This window comes from Clavelina lepadiformis, chromosome 5 (assembly GCF_947623445.1).
Source record: "Clavelina lepadiformis chromosome 5, kaClaLepa1.1, whole genome shotgun sequence".
Classification (NCBI taxonomy): Eukaryota; Metazoa; Chordata; class Ascidiacea; order Aplousobranchia; family Clavelinidae; genus Clavelina; species Clavelina lepadiformis.
In genome coordinates, this window is record NC_135244.1 from 19,379,009 (window position 1) to 19,405,197 (window position 26,189).

The 26,189-nt window shown below is 38.7% G+C and overlaps 1 protein-coding gene across 4 annotated transcripts in view; it reads left to right on the top strand.

Moving 5' to 3' along the window:
- The window catches only part of LOC143460593 (agrin-like), a 42,361-nt gene that overhangs the window by 10,419 nt on the left and 5,753 nt on the right, over nucleotides 1–26,189 (top strand). The window contains exons 4-35 of one of the 4 annotated variants that reach the window (XM_076958173.1): nucleotides 7,775–7,810; nucleotides 7,954–8,184; nucleotides 9,540–9,602; nucleotides 12,627–12,866; nucleotides 12,948–13,128; nucleotides 13,265–13,329; nucleotides 13,473–13,594; nucleotides 14,110–14,207; nucleotides 14,372–14,550; nucleotides 15,091–15,333; nucleotides 15,850–15,994; nucleotides 16,084–16,157; nucleotides 16,299–16,384; nucleotides 17,083–17,206; nucleotides 17,338–17,479; nucleotides 17,593–17,711; nucleotides 17,882–17,962; nucleotides 18,105–18,269; nucleotides 18,403–18,552; nucleotides 18,715–18,848; nucleotides 19,103–19,208; nucleotides 19,289–19,957; nucleotides 20,053–20,138; nucleotides 20,279–20,366; nucleotides 20,949–21,076; nucleotides 21,275–21,479; nucleotides 23,899–24,000; nucleotides 24,642–24,710; nucleotides 24,964–25,165; nucleotides 25,307–25,415; nucleotides 25,569–25,675; nucleotides 25,821–25,937. In XM_076958173.1, the coding sequence (XP_076814288.1) occupies nucleotides 7,775–7,810; nucleotides 7,954–8,184; nucleotides 9,540–9,602; nucleotides 12,627–12,866; nucleotides 12,948–13,128; nucleotides 13,265–13,329; nucleotides 13,473–13,594; nucleotides 14,110–14,207; nucleotides 14,372–14,550; nucleotides 15,091–15,333; nucleotides 15,850–15,994; nucleotides 16,084–16,157; nucleotides 16,299–16,384; nucleotides 17,083–17,206; nucleotides 17,338–17,479; nucleotides 17,593–17,711; nucleotides 17,882–17,962; nucleotides 18,105–18,269; nucleotides 18,403–18,552; nucleotides 18,715–18,848; nucleotides 19,103–19,208; nucleotides 19,289–19,957; nucleotides 20,053–20,138; nucleotides 20,279–20,366; nucleotides 20,949–21,076; nucleotides 21,275–21,479; nucleotides 23,899–24,000; nucleotides 24,642–24,710; nucleotides 24,964–25,165; nucleotides 25,307–25,415; nucleotides 25,569–25,675; nucleotides 25,821–25,937 (4,666 nt within the window). The remainder of the gene's footprint in view (nucleotides 1–7,774; nucleotides 7,811–7,953; nucleotides 8,185–9,539; nucleotides 9,603–12,626; nucleotides 12,867–12,947; nucleotides 13,129–13,264; nucleotides 13,330–13,472; nucleotides 13,595–14,109; nucleotides 14,208–14,371; nucleotides 14,551–15,090; nucleotides 15,334–15,849; nucleotides 15,995–16,083; nucleotides 16,158–16,298; nucleotides 16,385–17,082; nucleotides 17,207–17,337; nucleotides 17,480–17,592; nucleotides 17,712–17,881; nucleotides 17,963–18,104; nucleotides 18,270–18,402; nucleotides 18,553–18,714; nucleotides 18,849–19,102; nucleotides 19,209–19,288; nucleotides 19,958–20,052; nucleotides 20,139–20,278; nucleotides 20,367–20,948; nucleotides 21,077–21,274; nucleotides 21,480–23,898; nucleotides 24,001–24,641; nucleotides 24,711–24,963; nucleotides 25,166–25,306; nucleotides 25,416–25,568; nucleotides 25,676–25,820; nucleotides 25,938–26,189) is intronic. The other 3 variants (XM_076958174.1, XM_076958176.1, XM_076958175.1) reach the window with 3 other exon arrangements.

Below are 26,189 nucleotides of genomic sequence, written 5' to 3' on the forward strand. Positions count from 1 at the left end.
GACGCTATCATTTTGTTGCGTGAAATTTCATGTTTTGAAAACAGATACCTTCGCATCATCAGCTTAGTTTGAGATAAAATCTGGACTTTAACTGGTAAGTGTACTTTGTTCGGCCAATTAACAACAGTTGCCTTCTAACCCGCTTATATTTCTTATCTTGTTTATTGATGCAAAGTTGAGCAACGACGACGTCCTTGGTGAAAACATCTTCCTTGATACAAGGAAGTCTCATAGTGCCATGCACCCTTCACTTTTCGGGTGTTCAGTCATCTTTGTAATTTAGTCGAGTTTCTTTTTACACAATTAAGCTTCGGAAATTGATTACAATCGACTGAAGCTACCGCAAGTGGGAATAAATTTTGGATTCAAGTATAAATTCACGTTAATACAGTGGCTATCGATTTAATTTGAGTCTTTCTCGCCACCAGTACTTTAGTTTTGCGTGTTTGAATGCTCATGTTCGAAAGCTACTAAAGTTTAGCCACTTTTCCACGGATACAACCGGCAGGTTTTAGGGACTCTGTGCATTTCATGAAATTTGCCAGTTGAAACAATGGTCGATGTTGTGTTAAAAGTCATCACGTCCATGACGAAACTTAATATCGTTTTGTCAAATTTTAAAATTCCAGCTGCGTGCGCGCACGAGTGCTTTATGAAGACCTTCGTATCGTTTTACTGAACCCTCGTGCGAATGATATTTTTGCCGTTTCTACGGCTCTTGTATTTCCGCTTAGCGCCCAGACCGTCTTACTTTTGTCATAATCCTGAGCTCAGACATTACATGTTAGTTGTAATTAATCATGCTGCGAATGGTTAAACTATGACGCCAGAAAAAAAAAACTTTGTTTACATTTTGGTCTGATTAATGAAGTAATTAAACCGAGTTTAACTAAGTTTAGTCATACCGCCTCAAGTATTAGTGATTAAGAAATGTCATTTTTGTCCAATTTCGGACGGACAATGTGTTGTTAAACTTGGCGCATAAGGTTTCATGCGAAACAACTCAGCAAGCTTGAAACCAGTTCCTCTTTATCGATACACGATAAATAAACGAGTCAAGTGTCATACTGCAGGCTCAAGTCGTCATGAATTATGCATACAGTTGTATTTAAGTATGACATCACCATCATTTAAACCACTTTCTCAGTGCGAGTTAATACGCGCCTAGTTGTTGCTGTTGGATAAAGAAATATCGTGTGCAATTGTGCGCTGTTGGTGTTGGCTTTACTTGTGTGCTTCCGATTGTGCGCCACAACACAGCCCTTCGCCTTTGAAGTTTGCGTCGGTAGCCTTGAAGTAAGTGAAACTTGGACTACTTTACCGGTGTTTTGTTAATGTAGTTAATTTTATCCGACCTAAAGAAGTTCGGTTAAAAAATTCCTTTTCAAACGAGTAGGCGGCTGCTATGTGCGGCACGCATATGACGTATGTTCTTTCACTTTGTCGTACAGTGACTTCCTAAGTTATGACAGCATTTCGCTTGATCGTAGGAGTGGTTGCGTTCTTTTATTACTAACGCCAACTGACGACGCAGATTGTCAAAGTTTTGAAGCAGATGTTGAATTAGAGCGACAGTTCACAAAATACATATTCGATCGAATTTGTGGTAGCTGTTTGCATACGATTGCACACAGACACAATACAATAGCATACATGGCACCCAAGCGTAAAACTGACCCCTATTTAAATACTCTGTTTTTTAGTATTTTTTGTTTATTAAATAACGTTAAAGGTGTAACTTGTCTCTGTTTACAACAGTGTTTCGTTCTGATACCCAAATACCCCACATCTTTGAGGTGTAAGCGTATTCCAACGAAAGCGTGCGCTATATACATTGACCTAATCCCATAGCAAACATGTTTTGTGCGCTAGATAGGAATCAAATATCGCGGTGAACTTTATCTTGGCAGCAAGTCAGCTCTTGTCATCACCTGAAGCAGTTGACTGCTTTAGTTACCTATATCAGCAGCTGCGACACAACTTCAGCATTGTAGTGTCGAAATTGAAGCTAGTTTTTATTTTTCGGTGTAGAGGGATCAGATTTTACAAGAGACGTGCTAATTATCTTCCATATTTTGAAGAATTTTGAAACCTCTGCTTGGTATGCCGCATAATATTTCTCAAAACTTGACCTTTAAGCTGGCAGTTATTGCACCCGTTTGAACTCTATAATTAAACTATATTTCAAACACCAGGGTGACTGGATTTGTAGCAAACCGTGGTTATTTTTGAAATCAATCCCCGGTCGCGATTTAAAACATCCTCATTTCTCATTTAGGGAAAACGTCATCCCTTTCCGTTTGCTTGTTGTACCAGCATGTTTGCCGGTATCAAGTAGCATTTAACGTTGTTTAAGCGACTGCAATGGGTAAATCTCGTTTTCCCTTGCCCCGAGATCGCAAGTCAGTGCTTATTATTTTATGGACCGTGACGGTAAGTTTGTATTGTCTCACAAAACTGTTATTAGGTCACAAAGAAGTCGCTATTTCTCAAAAGCAAGTCTATAGGCCGTGAGATTTTTGCAAGGTTTCAAAATCTTGGCTATTAGGTGAATGCGTATCGTCGTATCCACCTACCGCTAAGTACTTTTTGTCGCTTTGACTGTAAATATTTAGCATGGTTTGGCTCGTGATGCCTTTTAGTTGCTTTTAAGCATTAGGTAACATGGGCAAGCGTTTAGCACACACCTGGAATACGATACTTGGTACAGCGCCTTGTTTTTAAACAATCATTACGAAATTTCACAAATACTTGCTGTAAATGGTGGCATTTTGTTTGGTATTGACTTTAAGGAGAAATGACTATCGCCTTTCAAATTGTAAAATTAGAACCACTTACTTACAGAAACGCACAGAAATACTCAATGCATCAAAGTCAGCATGCCTTTTAAATTCACAGGTATATTTCCACAGACGTTTATGACATCGGGATTATTACCACATTTGGGCAACACAAAAATACAATGAAAAACAGTGTGCCAAAACACAATGTCAAGATGTGTATTTTTGCAACTAATGAAACCGATTTACTGTGCACTTCTCGTTTGTTTGGCGTGTGGAAATTCAGCGGTTCTGGCTCGTGCTGTTTTTTTGTGTTCGTGGTCATGTCCGCATAGTTTATGTTTACTCTCTTGCTATTGCTTTTGAATTTCAGTTGCACACTTCAAACACCTGTTTCTTAAAGTCGGTGGCACCAGGGAAGAGCCCTTAACACGAAAGGCAAATAGTTGGCGGTCTTTGGCCTAACTCCATTTTCAAGTCCAGTAAAAACACTTTCATCTACGTACCGCGCAGTTTTATATATGACTAATACGCATAGCTCATACGAGCTGATGGCTTGGAAAATTGTTCAGCCTGTCATCCCGAATGCTTTTCATACCTTGCGCTGGCACAGTTTTGGCAAATCCACCATTGGCCAAGAAAGTATTTATTACATTTCTTGATTGTTGTAAATTTTGTAAATGCTTTGAACATTGAACATTGGGGGTCAAACATCTTTTCGCCGATGTGATGGTAGTACTTCAAGGAATAAATCGTGTTTCGGCTGCCAAGGCGACCACCTACAAATTCAGGTATGCAGTCGTTTAAAGAGCAATCATCCGCATTTACGAGGTTGTGGACTCAGCAATAGGCCAAATTAAGCTGTATGTCTTCGCCTATCGACTTAGTTTTCTTTGCATTATAAACATCAGTGTTGATTCGGCATCAAGGTTCAGCATATCGTAAAATCGCATTTCTCCCCGGCGTAGTTATATCACTTACGGTGGTTTTGATTGCGATGCCGAATTAGGAAACGAAGAAAGTTAACAGGAGATTGCTAAGTGATCTTAGCTCGATTGCAATTTACTCCAATTCGTTCTCGCAGCTCTTGTGTTTTCATTGCAAAGTCTTTTTGTTGATACAGGTCTAGTTGTATTGACAGTCTGGAAACGGTTTCGCTGTGCCAGCTAAATAACAATGTAATAACGATTACGCTATTGCATCGTGCCCATACCATGTAAAAGCTAGGCCAAACTAGAACTCCCTTTAGTGCAGCAAGCATGATACATTTTACGCTGTGTGTGTTTCATTTGTCGGGTTGTAGTTGAACGCAAAAGCACTTTGCTTCCGTTGACACAAGAATTGCCACTGCAGTCACAGTGACGTTAATAGCCATAAATGTTTAAATGCGGTTTTGCGTGCACAAACCATCCTATGTGCAACTTTTCACATATTTCACTGTCTTTTACGTACTTGGACGTCACTAACATAACCGCGCAGGCTCGTTTACTTTTAGATTGTGAACGTTTTAGGCAAGGTTTGCCGTTTCGTTATCGCAAAGATAAAATTATTGCGGCGGCGAAAATGCATTTACGTCAGGTTACATATTTTGGAGTCTTAGCTGAGTCGACGGGCTCGATACAGTGTGCGATGCTACTAGCCTGTCGCCAGCAGTTTTCTTGCGCTTCGCAGAAATGTTGCTCACGGTGTCACGCGCAGTTAAAAAAGCCACAAGACCACGGTTGGTTGTAGACATCGTTACATTATATTAGTCGCTTCGTTTTGACGGTTTTCACTTAACGTCGGATGAACCTTAAGCAGTCTTGCGTGTTGTCAAGGTGCACGTCATGACGCGTCCGCTAGCTTTCCTTAATTTGGTGTCCCTTACCAAAACCTTCTATTGACGGATCGGTGTATTTGCTACAAGGTGCAACTGTCCAACATGTTGCTTCATAAGGAAAACCGTTTTGAAAAATCGAAAACATTTGCCGATATTTCTGCAGAAAAACACCCAAGAACTTGCATATTTCAGTGAGTCCCCGTCTATTCGTTAATTTATTTTTAGTACTTTAAGGCTTAACCCAAACAGCTAAGTCATTTCTTCCTAACATGTACCTCCACGTAGCTTGTTGAAAGATTGATAAAAATCTGCGCTTTAACTGCAAAAATTACCTTATACAGGAATAACACACCCTACCTGTTTGTATATGCGGCTTTGAGGACAAGATTTACCGGTCAACTATTTTGCTGGGGCATTAACTGGTAAACCACTGTGGGGTTAAACTAATCTTCTGTTTTGCGGTTGTTAAATACCTATTTGCGGGTTCTTCCAACGTCCTAATTGTTTTCTTTTAAACAGTTTTAACCATGTTAAGCACTTTCCCTCAGCGGTTTCGCTGTTCTTTCTGCTCCTCTGCGGCTTAAAAAGGCGAAAGCTTTGTCGGAAATATTTTGAACAACCTCGGAATTCCTGCTACGTCAGACGATTTGCTAATAACACTGGTCAACAATTTTTCAAAAATTTTTTGCTTCCGTTAAGAAAACAATTGATTCTTGTGTATTTTTGGACGCTGAATCCAAAAATGTCGGTTAAAATTGCTGATTAGCTCTAGTTTAAAAGATAAAAAAATTTTCATTTTTGTATGTTAATCTATATATGGCAAGCCTTGGTGCACTTTATTGAACACAACAGTAACAATGTACAAACAGTGTAATAATTGCATGCGTTTATATTTCAGCATAGCATATGCAACAAATAACTGCCACTTTCCAAATATGAATTTCTAATCTATTTTATCTGTTATATTCCTTTTGTCCTGTAACTCGTATACGGTTAATGGAGCATCCCTACATATCATCCTGCAAAAGTGAGCAAGCATTGATTGATTTTGTTTTCCATGGTACCTCTTTTGCATTGCAGATATGCATTGGTGAAATCGCTCACCATGCTAATCACTGACATCTCCACAGTTTGGTAGAAAAAATCCAGGTGCGAGTCCAAAAAGTGTATCTTCAGTGACATATTGCACTCCATGCATCTGTATGCTTTAATGAGATTTACACCAATTCCGTGTAGTTGTCAGCTCTTTTGTTCCCCAAGAATTTTGTGGCCAGCAACTTAAACGCTTCCCATGCAATTTTCTCTTTGTCAAATAACACTTGATCAAATTTACCGTCTTCGAAGATGATGATTCTGCCAGAAGATTCCATTGCTGTAGTCTAGAGCTGAAGTCTAAATTTCTGATTTAACTTTTGGTAGTTCCAAATCCCGGATAAGATAGTGCAATTTCTTTTGAGTTATAAGGTGTGGTTCTTTGGAAGATAGTGTTTCAACGTAACGTGAATTCTTTAGGTACCTCAGGAACAGGAAGTAATTCTCCATGCGGTACGGGACGAATTGCTGATGGAATATTTGTGTATTGAATACTTTGCTTCTTCTTTCTCGACAAACCTTTACAAACCGGGGGGTGGGGGGTCGTGCAGAAGTAGCAATCGCTAATGTGGTCAGTAGGTTCTCTCAAAACCATTGGAACAGCAAAGGGCATACATTTTCTTTTTCCGTTTAGCCATTGCCAAAGATTTTCACCACAGGAGTTACAGCATATGTTAGGGGCCCAACTCTTGTCCTGATCACCAACTTTATATCCAAAATACAAGTTGAATACAAGGTTTGTTTTCCTGACCACAGCCGTTATACTTCACTTTTGTGAAGAAAAAGTTATTTCACCACAAATCTAGTAGAAATTGTCTGCATTTTTTATGCATTTACGTGGCATCTGCAGAAAGAGCAGTTCAGACTACACACATGAAGCAAGCAAACAACCCAACTCAAACATACGTCAAAATAAAAAATAATATGAATAGAAACGTCATCTACCTTCAAACAAATATATTAAGTGCCCAACTCTATCTGGCAGATGCAAACTACAACAGATAAACGCACACTTCTTTCCGCGTTAGCAAGTAAAGCACATTTTGGCATGGTGCCATATCTCAAAAACTAGAGCTAATCAACAAATTTAAAGTTGATATTCGAGATCAGTGACCCCAAATTAGCCAAGATTGACCTCATTCGTTTCAGAAGCAAATTGGCTGTTGACCAGTGTAACCAGCAACACTGCATGATCGTCATATTTATACATTTCGTGCATAGACCGTAGGCTTAGCCATAGACGAACGCTTATTGTGTGCTGCACTTCGAACATTATACTTCCAGGCAAATCAAAACTTGAAGCAACTTTGGCACGGACGCGAGCTAGGAACCATGGGCTTAGTAATCGGGTTATGCATAAACAACTGTACTTGAATGCGTCACACCGTAAGTCAATGTTAATGGAACCTAAACAGCGCACAGATTGCTGATTAAGTTTTTCAAAGTTTGTTGACAAACTTGGAATTGTTTACTGAGATGGCTGATTTTCGAGGAAGTTTGTTTTCTGAGTCATATTTGCACCGAACGATCCAGACAAATAACTGACTGTTCGAGCCATGGCAGTTTTCGTTATTTGAATTAAATTAGTTGTTTGTTCATAAATGTTCGTTACGTGACGGCCGTTCTATGTTTTGCGAAGCTTTGAGCTGTTGTTGTCATAATCACAAATAGGCGACACTTTTTTGAAGATGTTTGTTGTGCAGGAATTCTTCGCACTCAATACGGAACAAAATTGGCAAAATCTCCATTGAAGTTACACCATCTATCATCAAACAACCATAACTTTCACTTTAGTTTAACCAAATTTTTACGCTATGTCTGTTCTATGCCGTTAGCAGTATAGAAGCACCAATAGCTAAAGCCTCTAAGCCTATATATCTTTCCCCGTGCATTGGCGTCGATTTTATCGGCTGCTTTGTTCTAATTTTCATACTCATTGGATTATCGTCAACCTGACGTTGTTTAAACAGCTTTGATGGCGTTCTAGGTGCCTAGCAAAGCCTCATCTTCCAACTTATTATATTTCTTCATCCATCTGGTTCAATAGATCTAGGTTTGACCTCGATTTTTTCTCTATTTGCAGGTCAGAAGATACAAGAAGAACCAAAAGAACCGAGAGGTGAGTGACGCGTTGCTTTTTAAATATTTTAATCACGTCACGCATGATAGACGCTTTCAAGACGCCATGGCGACGTTGATATCATTTCAAAACTCTTAAGATTTTTCATCCCACTACGCTTGAACGGGTTCATGTTTCACTAGACCCGTGTCTCGATGTTATATGTGGATTCGGAGCCCGTTGCCAGGCAACCGATGGCGTCGCCAATTGCATTTGTTCTCCGGCATCATGTGACTTTCAAGATGGGGATTCAGGCGAGCTCCTGACTCCGGTTTGCGGATCCGACGACATCACTTATCCGAATCTTTGCCGGTTGAAAGCCGCCCAGTGCCAAACTCAGCGTCGCATAAGAGTCGTTTCAGAATCTGAATGCGGTAGGTGGAGAACTGTGTCCTGTATCTCTTTAAAAACTACGTCATGATGTATTACGTATGCCAACTGTAATTTTTCATATTTTGGGGTCATACTTGGTTTGTGTCGAGTCAAACCTACGAACATACTTCAAAGACTTGGGAGCTCAACTTGTGATATAAGAAATTCAACCCCTTCATATAATAAACAAGACATTAAAGCGTCATCGAGTTTTGTCAAACGTCCGAAATCAAAAGACTTGTCGACCCAGTCCGTGACCAAATTTAACAGGATCAATCACAGCAAATGCAATTTCACACGCCACGTTATATCTTATTGAAAGATAAATGAGTAGTCAGAAAATCTGTTAAATAGCAGCGTGTTGTTAGACGGCGTGAAATTACGCGTTGGAAACCTTTCAATTAGGATTGTTATTGCCATTACGCAGAGGTTGAAGAGAATGACAAAGGCTGACAACATTTCAGGAAGCATTACATTCTTCACATAATTAGGGGCGCGATTATCAACCCTCGAGGCGCAAATTGTTTGCGATCGCGCACAAAACCTTCACTGATGTGAATGCAAAATCCATCGTCGGTGATCAATTTCACGACCTCTTAACACAAGAGTAGGATTATTGGATCTCTGCTAGTCTGGCGGCGAAGGGCAAACGCTACACGATGGCTATGCGAAAGATTAGCTTTTAAGCTGGGAGCTTCACTCGTCCTTCGTCGCCAGGCATTCGAATTTATTCAAACCCTATTTTATCTTAACACTCGGTCTAACGGTGATAAACTTTTGACTCGGACCCGGTTGCAATTAAAATATTTTCAGCTGATAATGTAAATCGACCCTGCCGTATCACTTTTCCACGCACAGAAACCGTGCTCTATTACTTGGAAAGCGAGGACTGAATTTGCGCGCTCGCGTGGACGCTAACTTTCCGATATAAAAAAATTGAATTAAAACCGCAATTGTTCCTGCTGTCAACTTCGACCTTGTGAAAACCTTTTGTAGCAAGCCTCATTCTCTCGGAGCAACTATCACAAAAGGACCGATGAAATCGCTCTCAATTCGTTTCATGTTCGAAGTACCGGAAGGTAAAAAGTTACGTTGCAATGAAATGTCCGACTAGGTAGTGTAGTTAGTCATCTAGGATCACGAGTGTAAGTTGACTCAGTTGAGGAGCGGCAGCTTTTAATGGCAGAACAGTAAACCCAATTCGCATAACGTGTAACTTCTAAATAGACAATTTTATTGTCCACGAAATTACATATATATTATCTCCTTAACGATTTAAAGCTTTGAAGTTGGGCATATGTAAACTGTGTGTTGTTATTATCAAAGCAATTTTATCTTATTAAGTGACATTTGTCAGTAGGACGGGATTGTCTCGACAAAGATCGCGATTCAGATGAATGTAGACTCTTGACAACTACCGGTTAGTTGAGAGAAATGGTCTTGTTGTAGTTTCTAGCTGGCACGTGGTGTGTTTCCGTGTTGTCATGTGGTTTTGTGTGTATGTACTCGTATTTAACTTTAAAAGTGCATATATGTTTGGGCTTGTATAGCAAAGCAGTAGCTATAGAAATAGCAGACATATGGTAATCTGTGAATGCGAGCAAGAGTTTTGCAGTGAAAATTTGATAACTTAATGCTTTAATTTGTTGGTGTTTGCAGTGAATTATCTAAACTTGATTGTGTTTTGGTTTTCTTCAGTGTATGACGTGTGCTAACGTATAGTTTGCATGCATTTTTCTGTTGTAATTGTTGCATAAGAGCTCTATAGCTAACCTTGCACTAGCACGTGCACACACCCACGGAACCCCACCAATGCATTCTGTCGCTGACTCACACACCCTACCACCTGTAAATCAGCGTTATTTGCATGTGGTCGTACCGTTGGAAGCTTTTCCGTGTTAAACATGGATTGTAAAATATGTACAATAGTTAGCACGGCCTTGAATTTTTATCCTCTCTCGCAAATTTGGAACCCGACGTTAAAACAACGTCGCTATTTGCAGATGGCTCAAAGCATTTTGGTGGCAGCAAACTGAGCATAGCGATGCAGCATGTTCTCGTTTGGAAAACACAAAAGACACGCGCTGTTTTCGCATTGTTGTGCTCTAGTCTCCATCTATACGCGGAGGAAATGATTTTAAGGAGATTACAACGCATTAGCCGCATTAATTGAAAACTCAACGATGCCGCATTTCAACATCGGACTTACGACGCCGTTTTCAAGTTAATCTGCTATCTCTGACGTTATATTACCGGAACGGTTTTTTGTTAATAGCGTTGTCGGCATGCCTTCCTATATACTTCTGGTCTGATCTTTGTGTTGCGTTGATTAAGTGTGACGTAGATACTGGCTTGATTGTCGAGCATACGTGCCGGTATTAGGCTGTGATGTCGCAAATTCGAGATTAGTCGGATCATTGCGAATGTGCAGGCTTTTATAGGTTTACGTTGTTGCGACTAAATCGAAATATCGGTGAGTTTGCTTCATTGTTCGACTTTGCGATTTCCTGCTGCATGTAGTTCCATCTGCAAGATCAGTTTTTTCTTAAATTTGAAGGAAGTTCTGATTGACGACATTTTTCACTTAGTATTTTTCCGTCTGTAGAGTGGCCTAATTCTATCAAATATGTAGAATCCGTGGTCACTTAGCTTGTTAGATGGTATAACTAATTTGTTGACACAAGGCGTGTGCTTACTGTAAAACTTCGCGGATATTTGTTGTGACTGTATGAGGCAGATGAAGAATTAAAACGTTATTTAAATCCATAGAGGAAACAATATCTTTCCAATGCTACTTCCTCTATTGCCTTATATAACTTTTATTCTTAGTAATACAAAGTTATTTTGTAAATTTATAAGGAAAATGGGGATAAAATTGTAGTAATCTTAATTGTAAATAATTGTAAATAATTGTAAATATGAAGCTTTTTCTGCAAACTTTATACTTAGCGTTAACACACGTGTTCTTACCCTTGTAATTTTCCTCTCATCTTCATGAAATTTCGTAACTTGGTGGATACCATTCTATAAGTGGAATGATGTAACGTGCGAGGCGCATGCACTGGTAATTAGCTATTCTAACCGACAATGAAGCTTGTTCTACCATTAAATTAGTCGCTCGAAGATTTTAATGACACCACAATATATTTTGGCGGCGTCAGTTGTGGCATTTCTTTGAAAATTGGTTAAGTTAAGCCCGGTGTCATTTTGCAATTACAAATACCCAAAACATCCGTGGTCAGTGTGCAAGTGTAATCATTACAAGTCGTGTCGTTATTGATTAGTTCGGTCTCGCGTTATTGGCCTTATGATAGTCCGTCTTGTGAGTTGTACGGTATGATATCAGAATCTTTATCGTTGGGTTGAGAAAAGTCTACTAGACTTAGAACGACTTAAACTCGGCGATGATTCCTTATCGCTTGAGCCCCGGTTAACGAGCTTGTCTTTGTGTAAGACAGGAAACTTATTGTACTACTGCTTCATATTTTTAGCGTTAATTGCACACTTTCATTGTAACTGCATCGGCAAATATTTCTACATTCCGAAACTTCGATCGCTCCTGTCAATAAAACAGAAAGTCGTTTCTTCAAAGGGTCATGGCTGAATGAACACGTCTCGTCAGCGGCAAATCGCCTTGAAGTTAAATGGAGCTTTACTTGTTTTGTTTGCACTTTCCCGTGCGGTTCTCTTTCAGCTGTGTTCTTACTTGCGCCTGTTGAACGATACTGCACTGGGCAAAGTCAATTAAACGCCGGTTAATTTGTTCTTTATCAAACAGAAACATGCTTTCTTTGCTGCCCATAACACAATTTACTTCACTCGTTTAAAAACAGCCTTTTTGAAGCAAGTACGCTTATGCTTAGCCCAAGGCCACGTCGTCTACATGAAGCCTCTCTATTTACACCGTCTGTAAACAATACTGCGCTGTGGAAAGTAGCAGTAGTGGCAACATGGTTTCACCACTGTAAAACACAGCGCAGCCTTGTTATCTTAAAAGTTTACTGTTAACAGTCATTGATAAAAGCATCATGTATAGCTTCTGTCAACTTGTATGGAGTATATGGACGTTATTTACAAAGATTTTGTGTGTGAAGTTGCGGCCACAGTCTTGAACCTTACCTTTTAATTCATCTTGAAAGGCGAGAGTTTTGAAATCGAGTAATTTTGAATGACGAGTGACCTCTATTTCACTGCTTGTGTTTTTAACATTTGATTGCACTTTTTAAAAACATTTGATATCTTATCGTTTTCGTCTATATAGTAAAATAAAATGAATCAAATTGTAAATACTTCATGCATTATTATACTTCGTACATAGTGTCACTGTAGATGTAGGGCCTGTTTCGTACAAGGGCACCAGTAAACTACAAGTTGTATTAAATCAGTAATACGTTTTTCAGCTGGAGATATAAAAACAATAACGTTTTGCTTTATCTTTTTGCAGCCCCCGTAATCGACGAAACGGTTTGCGAGGCAGTATCGTGTGGGTATTCAAGTGTCTGCCAAGTCGTCGTTGGCACCGACGGATCGAGGGCGCCATCTTGTGTCTGCCCAGTATGCGATGAGTTCAGAACTTCTCCAGTTTGCGGAAGCGACGGAACGACTTATCGTACTCATTGCGACTTGAAGCGGATGTCTTGTTTCAAGACTAAGGACATCAGTATTGTGAGGAGGTCGTCCTGCGGTAAGTTTCCAAAGATTGTACAAAATTAGGCCCATTACTGGCTCTAACAGTGCGGATAAAACCTGTATTTTAAACTTGCAGATCCATGTGAAGTCTTCAACGAGACAACCCTAGCTTTTGAGCGTCTGTGTTCGGGAATATGTTCGTTTGACGACGCTGGCATGCCAAGATGTTGTGACGATGTGGCATGCGATACAGAGCAAGTTGGGGAAGTTTGTGGCAGCGATGGGAACACTTATGAATCACAATGCGCTCTTACGAGGTGATTGCTTGTGTCTGTTTTTCTTTTTTAAATGAGTATTTGTTCGTTGAAATTAAACATCCTGATTATTATTTCCTTCTTGGATGAAATTCATAAACTTATGTTGGTTTTATTTGTGTTCTGTGATGTTTTGCAGCTTTTCCTGCAAGACAGGACGAGAGCTTTCCGTGATTCGGGAAGGACCCTGCCCAGCTAAGAAATGTGAGTTAATTGAAGCTGATCTCATGAGAAAATTTGATTTTGATTTAACGTTTCATAATTTTTTTTTACCAGTTTTACAAATATGTATGAAATAGTCATTTTCAAAATATTCACAAGTTGTTGATACTTTCTCCCTCTTGCAGCCATGACTAAGTTGACTGGTTCAGTTGGAATCGAAGCTGACGATAATTGCCCGGGCAACTGCGATCCTGCGAATGAAGACTTTAGTGACTTTATAAGGACATTTGAGATCGATGTCAACCAGGCAAGACCATGGACCTGAGGGTCTTCAACCTTTTTAGGCCGAGGCTTACAAAGCAAAGTAGTGAGGGTGGAAGGCTGCACCCAAAATCAGGACGCTAAATTGTTGAAAACACACAAAACAGTTTAATACGGCTTTGAATGAAAACGCACCTATAAAACCGAGCCCCTTTAGAGAAATTGGGTTCTTTTGGGGCAAACTGCTAAAGCTCAACCATTAGAAATGAAAATTTGCGTCCAGACAAGATTTTGTTACGTCCAAATTTGAATTTAGCCACTCAGGCGGCCAAAGGGCTTCCTTGCATTATGACAAAACTTTCAGGAAACACCAAGTATTCAAAAGAACCACATGTAACTAGAACACAAATAACGCATTCTTTTAAGTTATGGGCTCTAATCATGCTTATAATTTCCAGTGGACTATTCACCCTTTCGGCTCGCTTGATATGGACCTTTGCTGTAATTTAAAACATTAAACTGTTTATGTAAAGAGTTATCATAGATTTTGTTGTATTACAGAAATTACAAGCGCTAAGCGAGGAAGACATTGATGCCAAGACTCTTGGCGAATTTATGGTCACTGAAGTTCGAAAAGGAAGTGTCATATTGCTCTTCAGGTTATTTAGGCTAATAATAAAACATCCAGTGGCGTAGATATAGGAAGTTTAATTGTCTGGTGCTGCCTGTGCTGTCAGCAATAATCATAAATCTTGCATAATGGGTAAAAGTCATTTTTCTTTCCTGATAAAGATAAATGTAAAATTGTTTGGTTTCTTCACAGTGCATTTGCTTCCACTTACTCGGAGCCAATAACCATGGCTGATGATCCAGATGCTGGCACAAGGTGGATCAATGACAGGCTCTTTGACGAAGCATCGGGAGCGATTACTTTGACAATCAGTGAAAATGGGCTCACCACAGTTGAAGGGAGATATCCGGCTGACAATGTTATAGTAGAAGGTAATGTATTTTCTATGTATTTTCACCTTACGATAGTTTTCAATATTCAGGTAAAATAGGTTATGTATTTATTCAAAATATCTCATACCAAACTCACGAGCATGATACTTTTTTCAAATAGTATGAAAACATTGTGTGTGGCATTTTCTTGAAGCTGTTATTAAACGTGAGGAAAACAAGCTATGTTATAAATTTGTGCTATACCCTGTCATTTATGGCTGTGCATGTTTATCCCAAATTCTAAGCTGATCTGGATTTATCGCAAAGATAGACTGTCTGTGTCTAGATTTAATCATTCATTCTCCGTTAGCATTGTAACACATAATTGAAGTGACTAAACTATAACTACAAATGGATTTATCTAGTGGTTAATTGCCATCTTAGGATATGGTTGACTTTGTTGTTCAGCAAAATTAAATTTTATGCCTTTGGGCTGGAAAAATGTACAAAGAGCTAACTCAAGAGTTTGAAGATACTTTGTGCATTGAAATATCCAAGTAACAGTTAAATCACAAACTTTATTGCTTTTACTATTTGCAGATGTATGTTTGGACCTTCAATGCGAACACGGCGCAAAGTGCCAAATTTATGCAAACGTCACAGGTATTTTCCCGCAATGCTCTTGTGACAGTATTGGCGATGCCCAGAAGTTAGACGTGTCGTTAGCTTGTAAACTGGCTGATGACGGACAAGGAAGGGAAAGGAAATTCGTTAACATGTACGCTGCTAGGCGAGCAATGTGCGAGTCACATACTATGTTCACCTTCAAAGATATTTGCCGAGGTAGATACACTTTTAGGAAATAAATGAGTTGATAAGTTTTGCAAGATTGAAAATATTTAGTCTTATAGTAATAGCTTTTTAGTAGAAAAAAAGCGATTTTTGTTTCTAATGGAATATGTTTTAAAACAATCATCAGAAATTTTGCTTCATTGTCTCGACCTTTTGCTGTATTGTTTGTTGTTTTGTGAGGTTCCGCATGAAATATATCATGTCACAATTTACCAAGCTATTTTGTAAACAAAACGTACATTGTTGGCAAAATGCTAAATTTTTTTGTAAAAGTCACTCCATCATAATAGTTGTGCCACATAGTTATTGTTGGAAATTTAGTTACTTTAAAATATGCCACAAAAGGATTTACAGGTGAGTTGTATATAATACTTACAGGACTAATTTTTACTTCAAACACTCATTTGCGTAGTGCCTATTGGTAGCAGTTATGCAATATTCAGTCCATAGATATCAATCAGTCGATTACTAGTGAATGAGTTCTTTTCAACATGACGTTTTCTGTAGAAATTCCTCCAGACCCATGTGAGGATCTGGGTGGATGTGGAGAAGGAGAAGTCTGCACGGTTCTCAATGGCATCGCTTCTTGTGGGTGTGTCGTCTGTGGTGACGAATATAAGCCGGTTTGCACAACTGATGGACAAACGTTCAGGTAATGTAGAATATTGTATTTGTGGCGTCTTGTACGCAATGGTGTTCTGATTAGGAAAAAGGAAAGAAAATTGTGATTTTTTTAAACAGGAGTGCGTGCGAAGTGCACAGACAGAACTGTGTTTCTGGTGGAAACCTGGCAATACAGAAAGAAGGAGCTTGTGGTATGTTTGTAGAACGTGGCACTACTATTTAGTTGCCACTACATTCTAAATATGACAGCAGTATTTGTGTTGCCATCAAAAGTGCAGTGCGCTCTACCGGCAACAAAAAGTGTTAATATAGAGATTCTCGTCATTTTTCAGAGAGCCAATGTGATGATGTGAAGTGCTGGAATGGTGCACAGTGTGAAACTGAAGCTCAGGGAACAGTATGCGTCTGTCCTACTGCCGTGAGTTGTGTGCAGCGCCACTTTCAAGCATGATAAAGCATTATAAAGCTAATGTATAAGCTATTTGCTGGATTTATGATGATAAAAACTGAATATCATGGACAAAGTTATTCTGAAAAAACTTGTTAGAATATATATTTATGGGTATGCATCAGAGTTGTAACCAGGTCAATTTTTTCTGACTCGAGTCTAGTCGAGTCAATTTAAGCTGTGACTCGAGTCAAGTTGAGTCAGTTTCAACTGTGATTCGAGTCAAGTTGAATCGATCGAATTCAACTGTGACACAAGTCAAGTCAAATTAGTTAATGCCTTTAACATCTGAAGTCACACTATATGTGTTGCATTAAATTGATTACTAATTGCTTGGTTACATCATTGATGTGTACAAATTAATATGGTTGATACTTTTTACAGGAAGTCGCAATTTTTTAGAAAAAATAACCGATTCTGTTACCAAAAGTTGTCTTTCTTGCCATTATGATTGTCATAACGTGTCTCGACTCAAGTCATTTTGGACTTTGACTCGAATCAAGTTGTGATTCGAGTCATTTAGGACCTGTGACTTGAGTCAAGTAAAGTCATAAAAACGTGGCTCGAGTCATTACAACACTGGTATACATATACCTATGGCACGGAAGAGATCTTTATTTGAATGTATTTTATCTTAGCTTCAGCTACTAAGACTTGTTTTTTTCTAGTGCACCGATGCATATGCCCCAGTCTGTGGTTCAGACTGCATGACATATGACAACGAATGTGAAATGGTGGTCACTGCTTGCAAGAATAAGTTGGAAATAACACTTGCCCATAATGGTCCCTGTGGTAAGGCCAATGAAGCAGAATAGCTTAAAAGTTTGATAAATATTGCATTGTAACCTCCATGGCATAGTCTTGGTATTGTAGTGGGTAAGTCCATATGCAAGCATTGTCTTTTATGATATTCTCGTCTTCAGACGATCAATGTGTGATTGGGTCAGACATGGAAGGTTCTGGAAAATCTGATGATGATTGTGAATGTTTATATGGTGGAACTTGTGACAACACAATTGACGATGAAGACGCAAACTGTGTTTGTTCATTCAACTGCGGATCAGAGTAATAACCATTTTGCTTGTTCTGTTATTGTGTCTGCAAAGATATGATGAAAGAGTCAGATGCCTTCAATTAAAAAGTTTGATGCAATGAATAGATAACTTTTATTTTACCAGGAATACTTCTGAAGTTTGTGGTTCTGATGGAAATACATATATGAATGAATGTGAACTGAAGAAAACACAGTGTGAAATGCAAGAAGTGTTGTATATTGTTTCAAGGGGTCTATGTGAAGGTAAACTGTATTTTCAAACTATTTCATTACCTGGAGAATATCTAAATCGTATTAATATGACAAATTTGACACAGAAAATGTTGTCCGCAACTTTTAGTTTAATTATGTTGGTGTATTGTATGACAGATTATAAAGATGCAACTAGTAATAATTATAACTTACCCTCTTAGTATCATGCTCAGACAGCAAGTATGGATGCTGCTCAGATGGCCTGACTCCTGCTAAAGGTTTCAAAAAAGCTGGATGTCCAGGTTAGTCATAAAATAACTAACAATCGTACGTTTGTCTCCTTAAATGCCGACACATATTTACATACTACAGTATACTATTAAAGCCACTAATATACACTGTTACTTGTTCAAATGTGTGATCTAAGCTCGAGTACTGCTTTAGAAAAGTGCAAGTGCAACTCTTACGGTTCCTACGGCACCACCTGTGACCCAGTAAGCAAGCAATGCATTTGTCGACCCGGTGTGGGTGGAATGCATTGCGATCGATGCAGACCAGGGTACTGGAACTTCACAGCAGTAGCTAAAGGGCTTATTGTTGGGTGCATGGGTGAGTGGGATGCTGTTCCACTTTTTAGAATGAATATTGAAGTTGGTTTTTGAATTTCGTTAAAGCAGTGAAGCGTGCAGTCTAATTGTTTGCAGTAATTTTCAATTCCTTGGTAATTGGGATGATTTTTCAGCATGTCGTTGCCACTCTGATGGTTCAACCAGAGACGATTGCGATCAGATGACCGGACGTTGTAGTTGCAAAGATGGGGTGATGGGCTTAAAATGCACTGAGTGCATCTCCGATGGGTCATGGGTTACAAGCAATGGATGTGACCACGGTGGTAAGTCGCCAGCTTTAATACAGTTGCCAATGTTAAAATGTTTGCTTTCCAGGGAGTAAAATGTTTCTCATATTTGGCAAAAAAGTTTTAAAAATTCTTAAACGATCCCATCGTGAGGTTGTAGTTAGAGTTTAATGACTGAAAGAGTTTTTCTTCATCCAGGTCTCTCACCGGACTCAGCAACATCCTGCCAAGATCTCAGTTGTCGCTCAGGCCAGGAATGTGTGCAAGAGGCCGGAGTATATGTCTGTAGATGTCCAAACTTGTCATCTTGCGAAAACTTCAATGGGGAAAGTGTGAGTATCTGAAACTTATGTTTGTTTATCTACTTAAGGAAGTCAATGCAAAGCATTGTTGGTCTTGCCACTTTAAGAAATTTTGCTTGTTATGTTTGTCATGCATGAGTTTTGTAACTTCTTTTTGTAAGTAATCAATTAGGTATAATGGTGTTACATAGAGAATGTAGGATTAAGCTGAATGTACAATAACCGATATACTGGACTTTGCTACGCAATTTTTGCCTCCTTATGTCATACTTTTTCTTCGACAGGTTTGTGGTACCGATGGTATTACATACTCCGATGTCTGCCAGATGAGAGTGATTGCTTGCAAAAAGGGCGCTGATGTCAGTGTTGCTGCTGAAGGATCCTGTAAAGGTGACTTCTGTTCTACTTTATCTGAATGTTTTCTGCCAGCGAGTGTAGATGTGCATTTATAATGCAGAGATATTTCGCAGATGCTCTAATCCATCCAGATCTTGTGACAACTAAAGTAACCACAACTCGTAAACCCACAGCTGCTTCTATGTCGAGTACTAAAGAAACAACCACTGTTGTAAATAAATCGTCAAAACCACCCACTAAACCTGCAACAGCGACAATGACAACCAAAACAACAACCACAACAACAAAGTTAGATAAATCAGTATCATCTAGTCGTTTGCCACCATCTGTACAACCAGAACCATCCGCAGAACCGAAACCATCCGCTGAGCCGAAACCATCTGCAAAACCTGAACCATCTGCAAAACCTGAACCATCTGCAAAACCTGAACCAACCGCAGAACCAGAACCATCTGCAAAACCTGAACCATCTGCAGAACCAGAACCATCTGCAGAACCAGAACCATCTGCAGAACCAGAACCATCCGCAGAACCAGAACCATCCACAGAACCGGAACCATCTGCAAAACCTGAACCATCTGCACAACCAGAACCATCTGCAAAACCAGAACCAAGACCTTCCACGCAGAAAGCATTGTCTACACAGCCTGCACTACCTACTGAGCCCGAACCATCTGCAGAAACAAAGTCATTTACAATAACAAATCCAACCATGAAAGTTCAGCCAGAGCCATCCTCCAACACACCATCATCCTCTGTGCAACCGAATACAAATTTGCCCGGTAAATTTGATATAAAAGTCGCATTCTTGAAAAAGATTCTTTCAATTTTCTGCTTTGTCCTAATGTGTTTAACAATGGTGATGTATTTTATGCAGAATCAAGTGGTGATGGTCTTTTGGTTGGAGATGACGAAGATTACCAAGGATCTGGTGATAATGGTGATAGTGACGTCACAGAAAATGTACGTTTCAATGTATAGGAGCAGTTGGTGATTTATGCAATTCTATCCCTACTTGAGTTCCGTTTATGTACCTATCTTGCATGTATTCTATTGCATAGTATAAGCCTTATTGTGCTTTGTGTTAACCAATTCCAATACAGGTTGAAACAACAACATCATCAGTGTTCGTGGGTTCTACATCTAAAGAAGATGTTGCTACACCAGAATCTGCAGAATCACCCACAGAACGTAATAATTTTTATTCTAATAATTCGTATAATGTTCTTAACTAACTTTGTAAAGAAATTGATTTATTTCAGTGCAGAATAGACAGTGTATGATAAATAACTTAACGCCTGTAACTATTTGTAATCTTGTATATACATGAGGTATGTGTAATGAATTTCTAACTATTCAATTCCTCCTTTTTTTCTGCCGGCAACATGGACAGTTTTGGGCGTTGTTTTTCATCATGTAGCACTTTAATGCATTCACTGACTGTTATGTCCCAGTTGGTATCAAGTAACATTGCTAATCACCATTAACTTTCGTTTCATATTTGAAATTTAACTTTCCCTCACTTTCAATAACATTCCATCTATTTATTTCATTAAAAGCCATCCGTCGGCTTGCATGGCTTTTGAATACTCTTCAAAAGCACTCACCATTTGGTTTCGGTAAGATGTCAACGTCGTGTTTTGTGGTAAACGTAAACAATAATCGTTGTCGCGTGTGATATTCAAATTTTCTGCTTACACAAAAACTCAGCAAGGAATGGTGAAACCTGAATGAATACCATTAGACACTGGTACTTATTGTGTTTATTTTCAGTTGCAATGATATTCACTGGAACTGGGTATTTTGAGGATATTGATGGGACAGAACTCGTCTACACTTCTGACCTTGAAGACAGCCAATCAGAAATTTTTCAAGAGTACAGTAATTTAATTGAAGGGAAGGTAAGTTTGGGGCTCAACGGGATAATTATATTTCACTGTACGGTATCTTGATGTTGTGTAGAAATTGGCAAATAAAACTAGTCGTTATCTTTTCGGCATTACTGCCGGTAGTTGTCTTCGTTTTCCGACAAGGCAAGATTCCTATAAAGCAGTATGCGAAGACACTAAACAATAAAAATCGCAACGACTTTTCTCTAGATAATGGAGTATGTCAATGACCCACTACTTCAGGGCAAAGTAAAGGCAGTGAGGGTGACACAGATGACCACAGAATGGTGGTACAGCCAGTTGAAAACAACCTTTGATGTTCATCTTGCTCCTGGCACCCTTGCTAAAGAGGTCCAGTTGGCTCTCGACTCTGTGTCCGGTGGAGAGCATGAGTTTGAGATTACAGAAGCACCAGGTAGTTCTGGGTGATAGGAATTGTCTTCTAGCATGGTTTCGCTAACTTTTAGATGTCATTTTTTGGTTTGCTTAAACTCCTATTTACACAAATCTAACATTTTCCTTGTTGGAAAGTAATTGAGTGCCCTGGTTTATCTGTGTAACGTATATATTTCGCAACTAGCAGTTGTGTGTCTGTTGTAAATATCCTTTGTGTATTTCCATGTGTTTTATGCATGAATATCTTTCCAAGATGCATGCCAGAGAGAAAATACATTGAGTAGCTTGGTTTATGGCAGGAACATAAACCAATAATACAAAACCTATGTGACTAACAATATAATCACTGAAATTTGGTGATACTGGTCCTGAAACATGCCAACCTGGTTTCAAATTTTGCAAAACAAATTTGCATATTATGAAGTATTTCATGCTAAGGAACCATAAATTTAATTTCATGCTTAGTTATTTTGTCGGGGTCTCAAGTCCATTGTCATTATTTATTATATTAATTTACTGCAAATATATAATTATTAGTATAACGTATAACATCTAATTATTCCGATGTTGAGCACGTTCAATTTTTGATACCTAAGTATGCATTTGTTGTCACATTCCATGGTATAAGCTATTTGTACGGTATAGCAACCACTGTTAGTAAACTTATAAGGGTTCCTACTCTAAGCACAGTCTGATATTTCCCCTAATATCTCATTGTGTAGTTCTAACTTATTGCTAACCGCTTGTAATTTCTTTTTATATTGTTCAAGTTTATTGTGTCAGTGCCTAACATTAATGGAATGTTAACAATTTTAACCCCAGTTGTGTGATCATTTATCCAAATAGACAACTGGATTTTATATATTGAACAAACACGTAACAGTAACTTAACACCCCTACATTTGTGGCTTATATTTTTTGTCAATATCTACTGTAAGAAGCAATAACTGTTAAATCATGTGTACATTTTATACAGTTCAGGTAACCTGCCTGCTGCTTTTTTAATGACAAAACATATTTCTGTTTGCTTGAAAATAATCAATTTTTCCATTTACTTAGCATTCATTACTTGTTTTAAATTGTATGTCAGTGTATTGGATCAATTTCATCTCATACTTTGCATGGAATTTATGCTGAATAAACCTATAGATGTGGTACTGTAATAAATCAACGTTGCAGCATAGATTTGTCAAGGTGTCAATCTTTATGTGTTTACCTAAACGAATTGACCACGTTATTCCTTTTCATCATTCTTTTTATCATTCACTTTTTCGCTGGGCTTTTTCTGCATGCATGCAGCAATTCTTAATTACGACTCGCGCACTATGTCTGAAATACTCAATGTTATTTGGCGTGGTTGGGGTTTTTGGATCATTTTTTACTAAAGAGCTGTTCTTGCTTGTGCTTGGCTTTGTAATTGTTAAAATATTATTTGCTTTTCGGTGATTGTAGTTCATAATTGGTTGTCTCTGATTCTTGTAGAAGGTTGCACTTTTGTGTTTTAATTGGCTCGAATTGTAATCCAAACTCTGTTGGCAATGAGTGGCAACATTGATTAATATCACATGCACCGGCAAGAAAAAATCATTTATTTAAAACTTGTGCATGTCATTTCCATAATTGTCGTCACAAAACGATTTACCTTTCATCGAGCTTTGGCAGAAAATTCATCATAAGCAATGAAGCATTTTCATGGTAACCAGGCCATCCTCAGTTCAGCATATTGGTAAGCCTAGCTTTTTAGCCGAGCGCATATGCCTAATTTTCACGACATTGCTACTAGGTGATCAAGAAGCGCTCACATTCGACTGCTCTCCCGCTTGCCTGCAGCACAGTTTAATTGCTTATGACTGACCACAAGGCATGCGTGCTACTCAAGTAGCACAGGTTCAGTTGCCAAGTGTAGAATTGCATGCACCCTGTTTAAAAGCCAATTAGCAATTTTTATACTCCTGTGACTTGTAATCCATCATTTTAGGTCACTCGCTTTCTGCAGCTTTTTTCCACCTTCTCCTTTTCTTTTGGCATAGGCAAGCCGGTCAGTTTAAAGGACTAAAAAGACAACACAGAAGCTACTAGGCCCAGAAATCAAGCAGTTAAGATGACAAGTTTAGGCAGACATTTCAGTTAGGAATTGAACAGAGAGAAAAAGCGCGGGGAATGTTAAATCTTTTCGATCGATCATGGATCTAGCACTGTCGTGAAAGAGCAATTCTGATGCCATGAATGATAATAATCATAATTGCCACAATCATGACAACACGCTTGTCTCATAACATGCCAACATTGATTGATTATTTTAGTTTTTCTAACAATTCTGGTACGTAATTTTGATATAATTTGGTAGTCTTTGTGTCAAGTGGCGAACATTTAGGTTGTCTGAGGTTTAACAAAACAAAAAAGATGAGTACAGTGTACGTACTCTATGGTTGTTCTAGGTCTAAACTTGTTTTACCGAGATCGGCCATTTATTTCAATTTATGACGAAAATGAATCGTTTGATATGGATGATGCATACTCTTCCAGAGTCCTTCCAGACCGTGAGTAAACCTAAGCTATTGTTTTTCGATGAACCTCTTTACGTGTGAAATGGTTTGTTTCCAAAAAGGGTTAGTTTTTGTGTTTTGTATACGGAGTGATTGATTTTCATTTTTCTGGACTTTGTATGTTATGCTTTCTGCACTCTCTATAACCACAAACCACGTGGTGTTGCTAAGCTTAAGAACAATTTTAAAACACTTCAAGTCATTGTTATTCCAAGGGTGTATTCCACAAACTATGTCTGATTTGAAGATTTTACCACAAATATTATCCTGTTACAAACACTGGTTATCAGTTTATCACCTATTATTGTCATTCCTGTTGTTAATTGTCACCACCCACGTCTTTCTATTCACTGTTTAAATTCATTCTAGCGTCATATTCAAATTTTTTTCTTTGTGCTTGTTGCCATTAGTTGTCAAATGTTTTGGAATATAATGCATAAGTGTAACATGGACTTGGCTTTTTTGACATTAAGAGCTACAAGACTAACATGTGTGTGAACCATGTTGAACTAACTAGCACATTGGCTTGTATTTTTGCATGTTAAGCACAGAATTTCGTGCCAGAGTTAATAACACCTACTGGTACTTATTGTTAGTGTTTCTTAGTTTTGTTTTAAGTATATTGTCATTTATAGGGGACAGTTCTCATTTTGGAATGGAAATGACACCCCCCGTCCATGACACCCCACGTGAATATGAAGAAGGTGAGAAGTGATAAACTTACACAAATTTCTTTGTTGGAAATTCTTTCTGTCGTTTAATTCGGTTATCTTACAATATTTCTTAGTTTGATATGTTTGGTGTATGTTTTAGCTTATAAAAGTGAATTCCTAATATTAGATAGAATGCCCTTGATATTTAATTAGGCAGCTTACTTTACCATTTGCTTAAACGTTTTCTCTGTTATACACCAGAAAGAGTATCATAACTCAAAGCGACATTGTTGATTCAAATTAGATCTCGAATGGTCCACCCCACAGTTTGGAGGCGCATCATACTTGGAATTTGAAAAACTTCCGAGTAGCGTGTTCAGTGCAATCACAATAACAATGTCGTTCAGGACATTCGACGCTGAGGGTCTATTGTTTTTCTCGGCACAAAGAGAGCTGAATCGAGACTTCATCTCATTGGCAGTGAAGCAAGGTTATGTCGAGTTCAGGTAAAGACACAAGTAACTTGACTCGTGTTAACAGCTCAGTCGTGTACTACCAATAGTGGCATTGGTACGTCCTGGCATAGACTATAACACTTAAGCTTTATTGCATACTTAAACGTGTGGTTCAACTAAATTATTTTCCAGGTTCGACACCGGTTCAGGTCCACTACGTCTCAGGAGTAGGAGACCAGTGGATGATGGTGGTTGGCACAAGATCGTTGCGAGGAGGAACAGAAGAGACGGGATGCTGATGGTACAGAATCATTATGTTGTTGTTCTTTTTCCATTTGTTTATGGTTGCACCAACTACCACTCTTACACGCTACAACTTTTTCCTAATTAAGCAGTGTTAAAGCCCAGAACGGCAGGTTTTGATGCATTTGCTTATCGTTATTTTCTCTCATAGCTTGATGATGACAGTGGAGTTCAAGGTACTGCTCCAGGTAGAACCGCTGGCCTCAACCTTCACATCACCGTTTACGTTGGAGGCTATACTTTCAACATGGAGGAAAGGTATGTTGGGACGTGCATGCAGAAAGGCAAAGGCCAGGGCTACTTATATTTCTCGATAATTATAATTAATCAATCAAACTTAAACGAACTTTTATGTTGTAGTTACTTTGTCACATATCACCGCTCACGTTGTGTTTCTTTTTAGAATTAGAGACCAGGCTGGTGTTAACAAAGGCCTCACAGGTTGTATCCGTTCTCTTGCTGTCGATGAAGACAAACTTCTTGGTGCACCAACGCCCAGCAATTGCATAGGTTCTAGCAGGTTAGATATGACTTGTATACTTTGAGCAAAGTTGGCGAAATGTAACATTTTTAGCCATGCAAACTCTTTTTGAGAGTCGTCATTATTACATTAGTTGTTGTCTCAAAGATAGGTTAAATGCATTAAGAACATTTCTTTAAATCAATTGATTAATTTGTTTCCCATCGAAGTTGTTGGCAAATGATTAATGAGTTGCTATGATATGATATAATCTTTATCCTCGGACTGAGGAAGGTCTGTACGACTTCAATC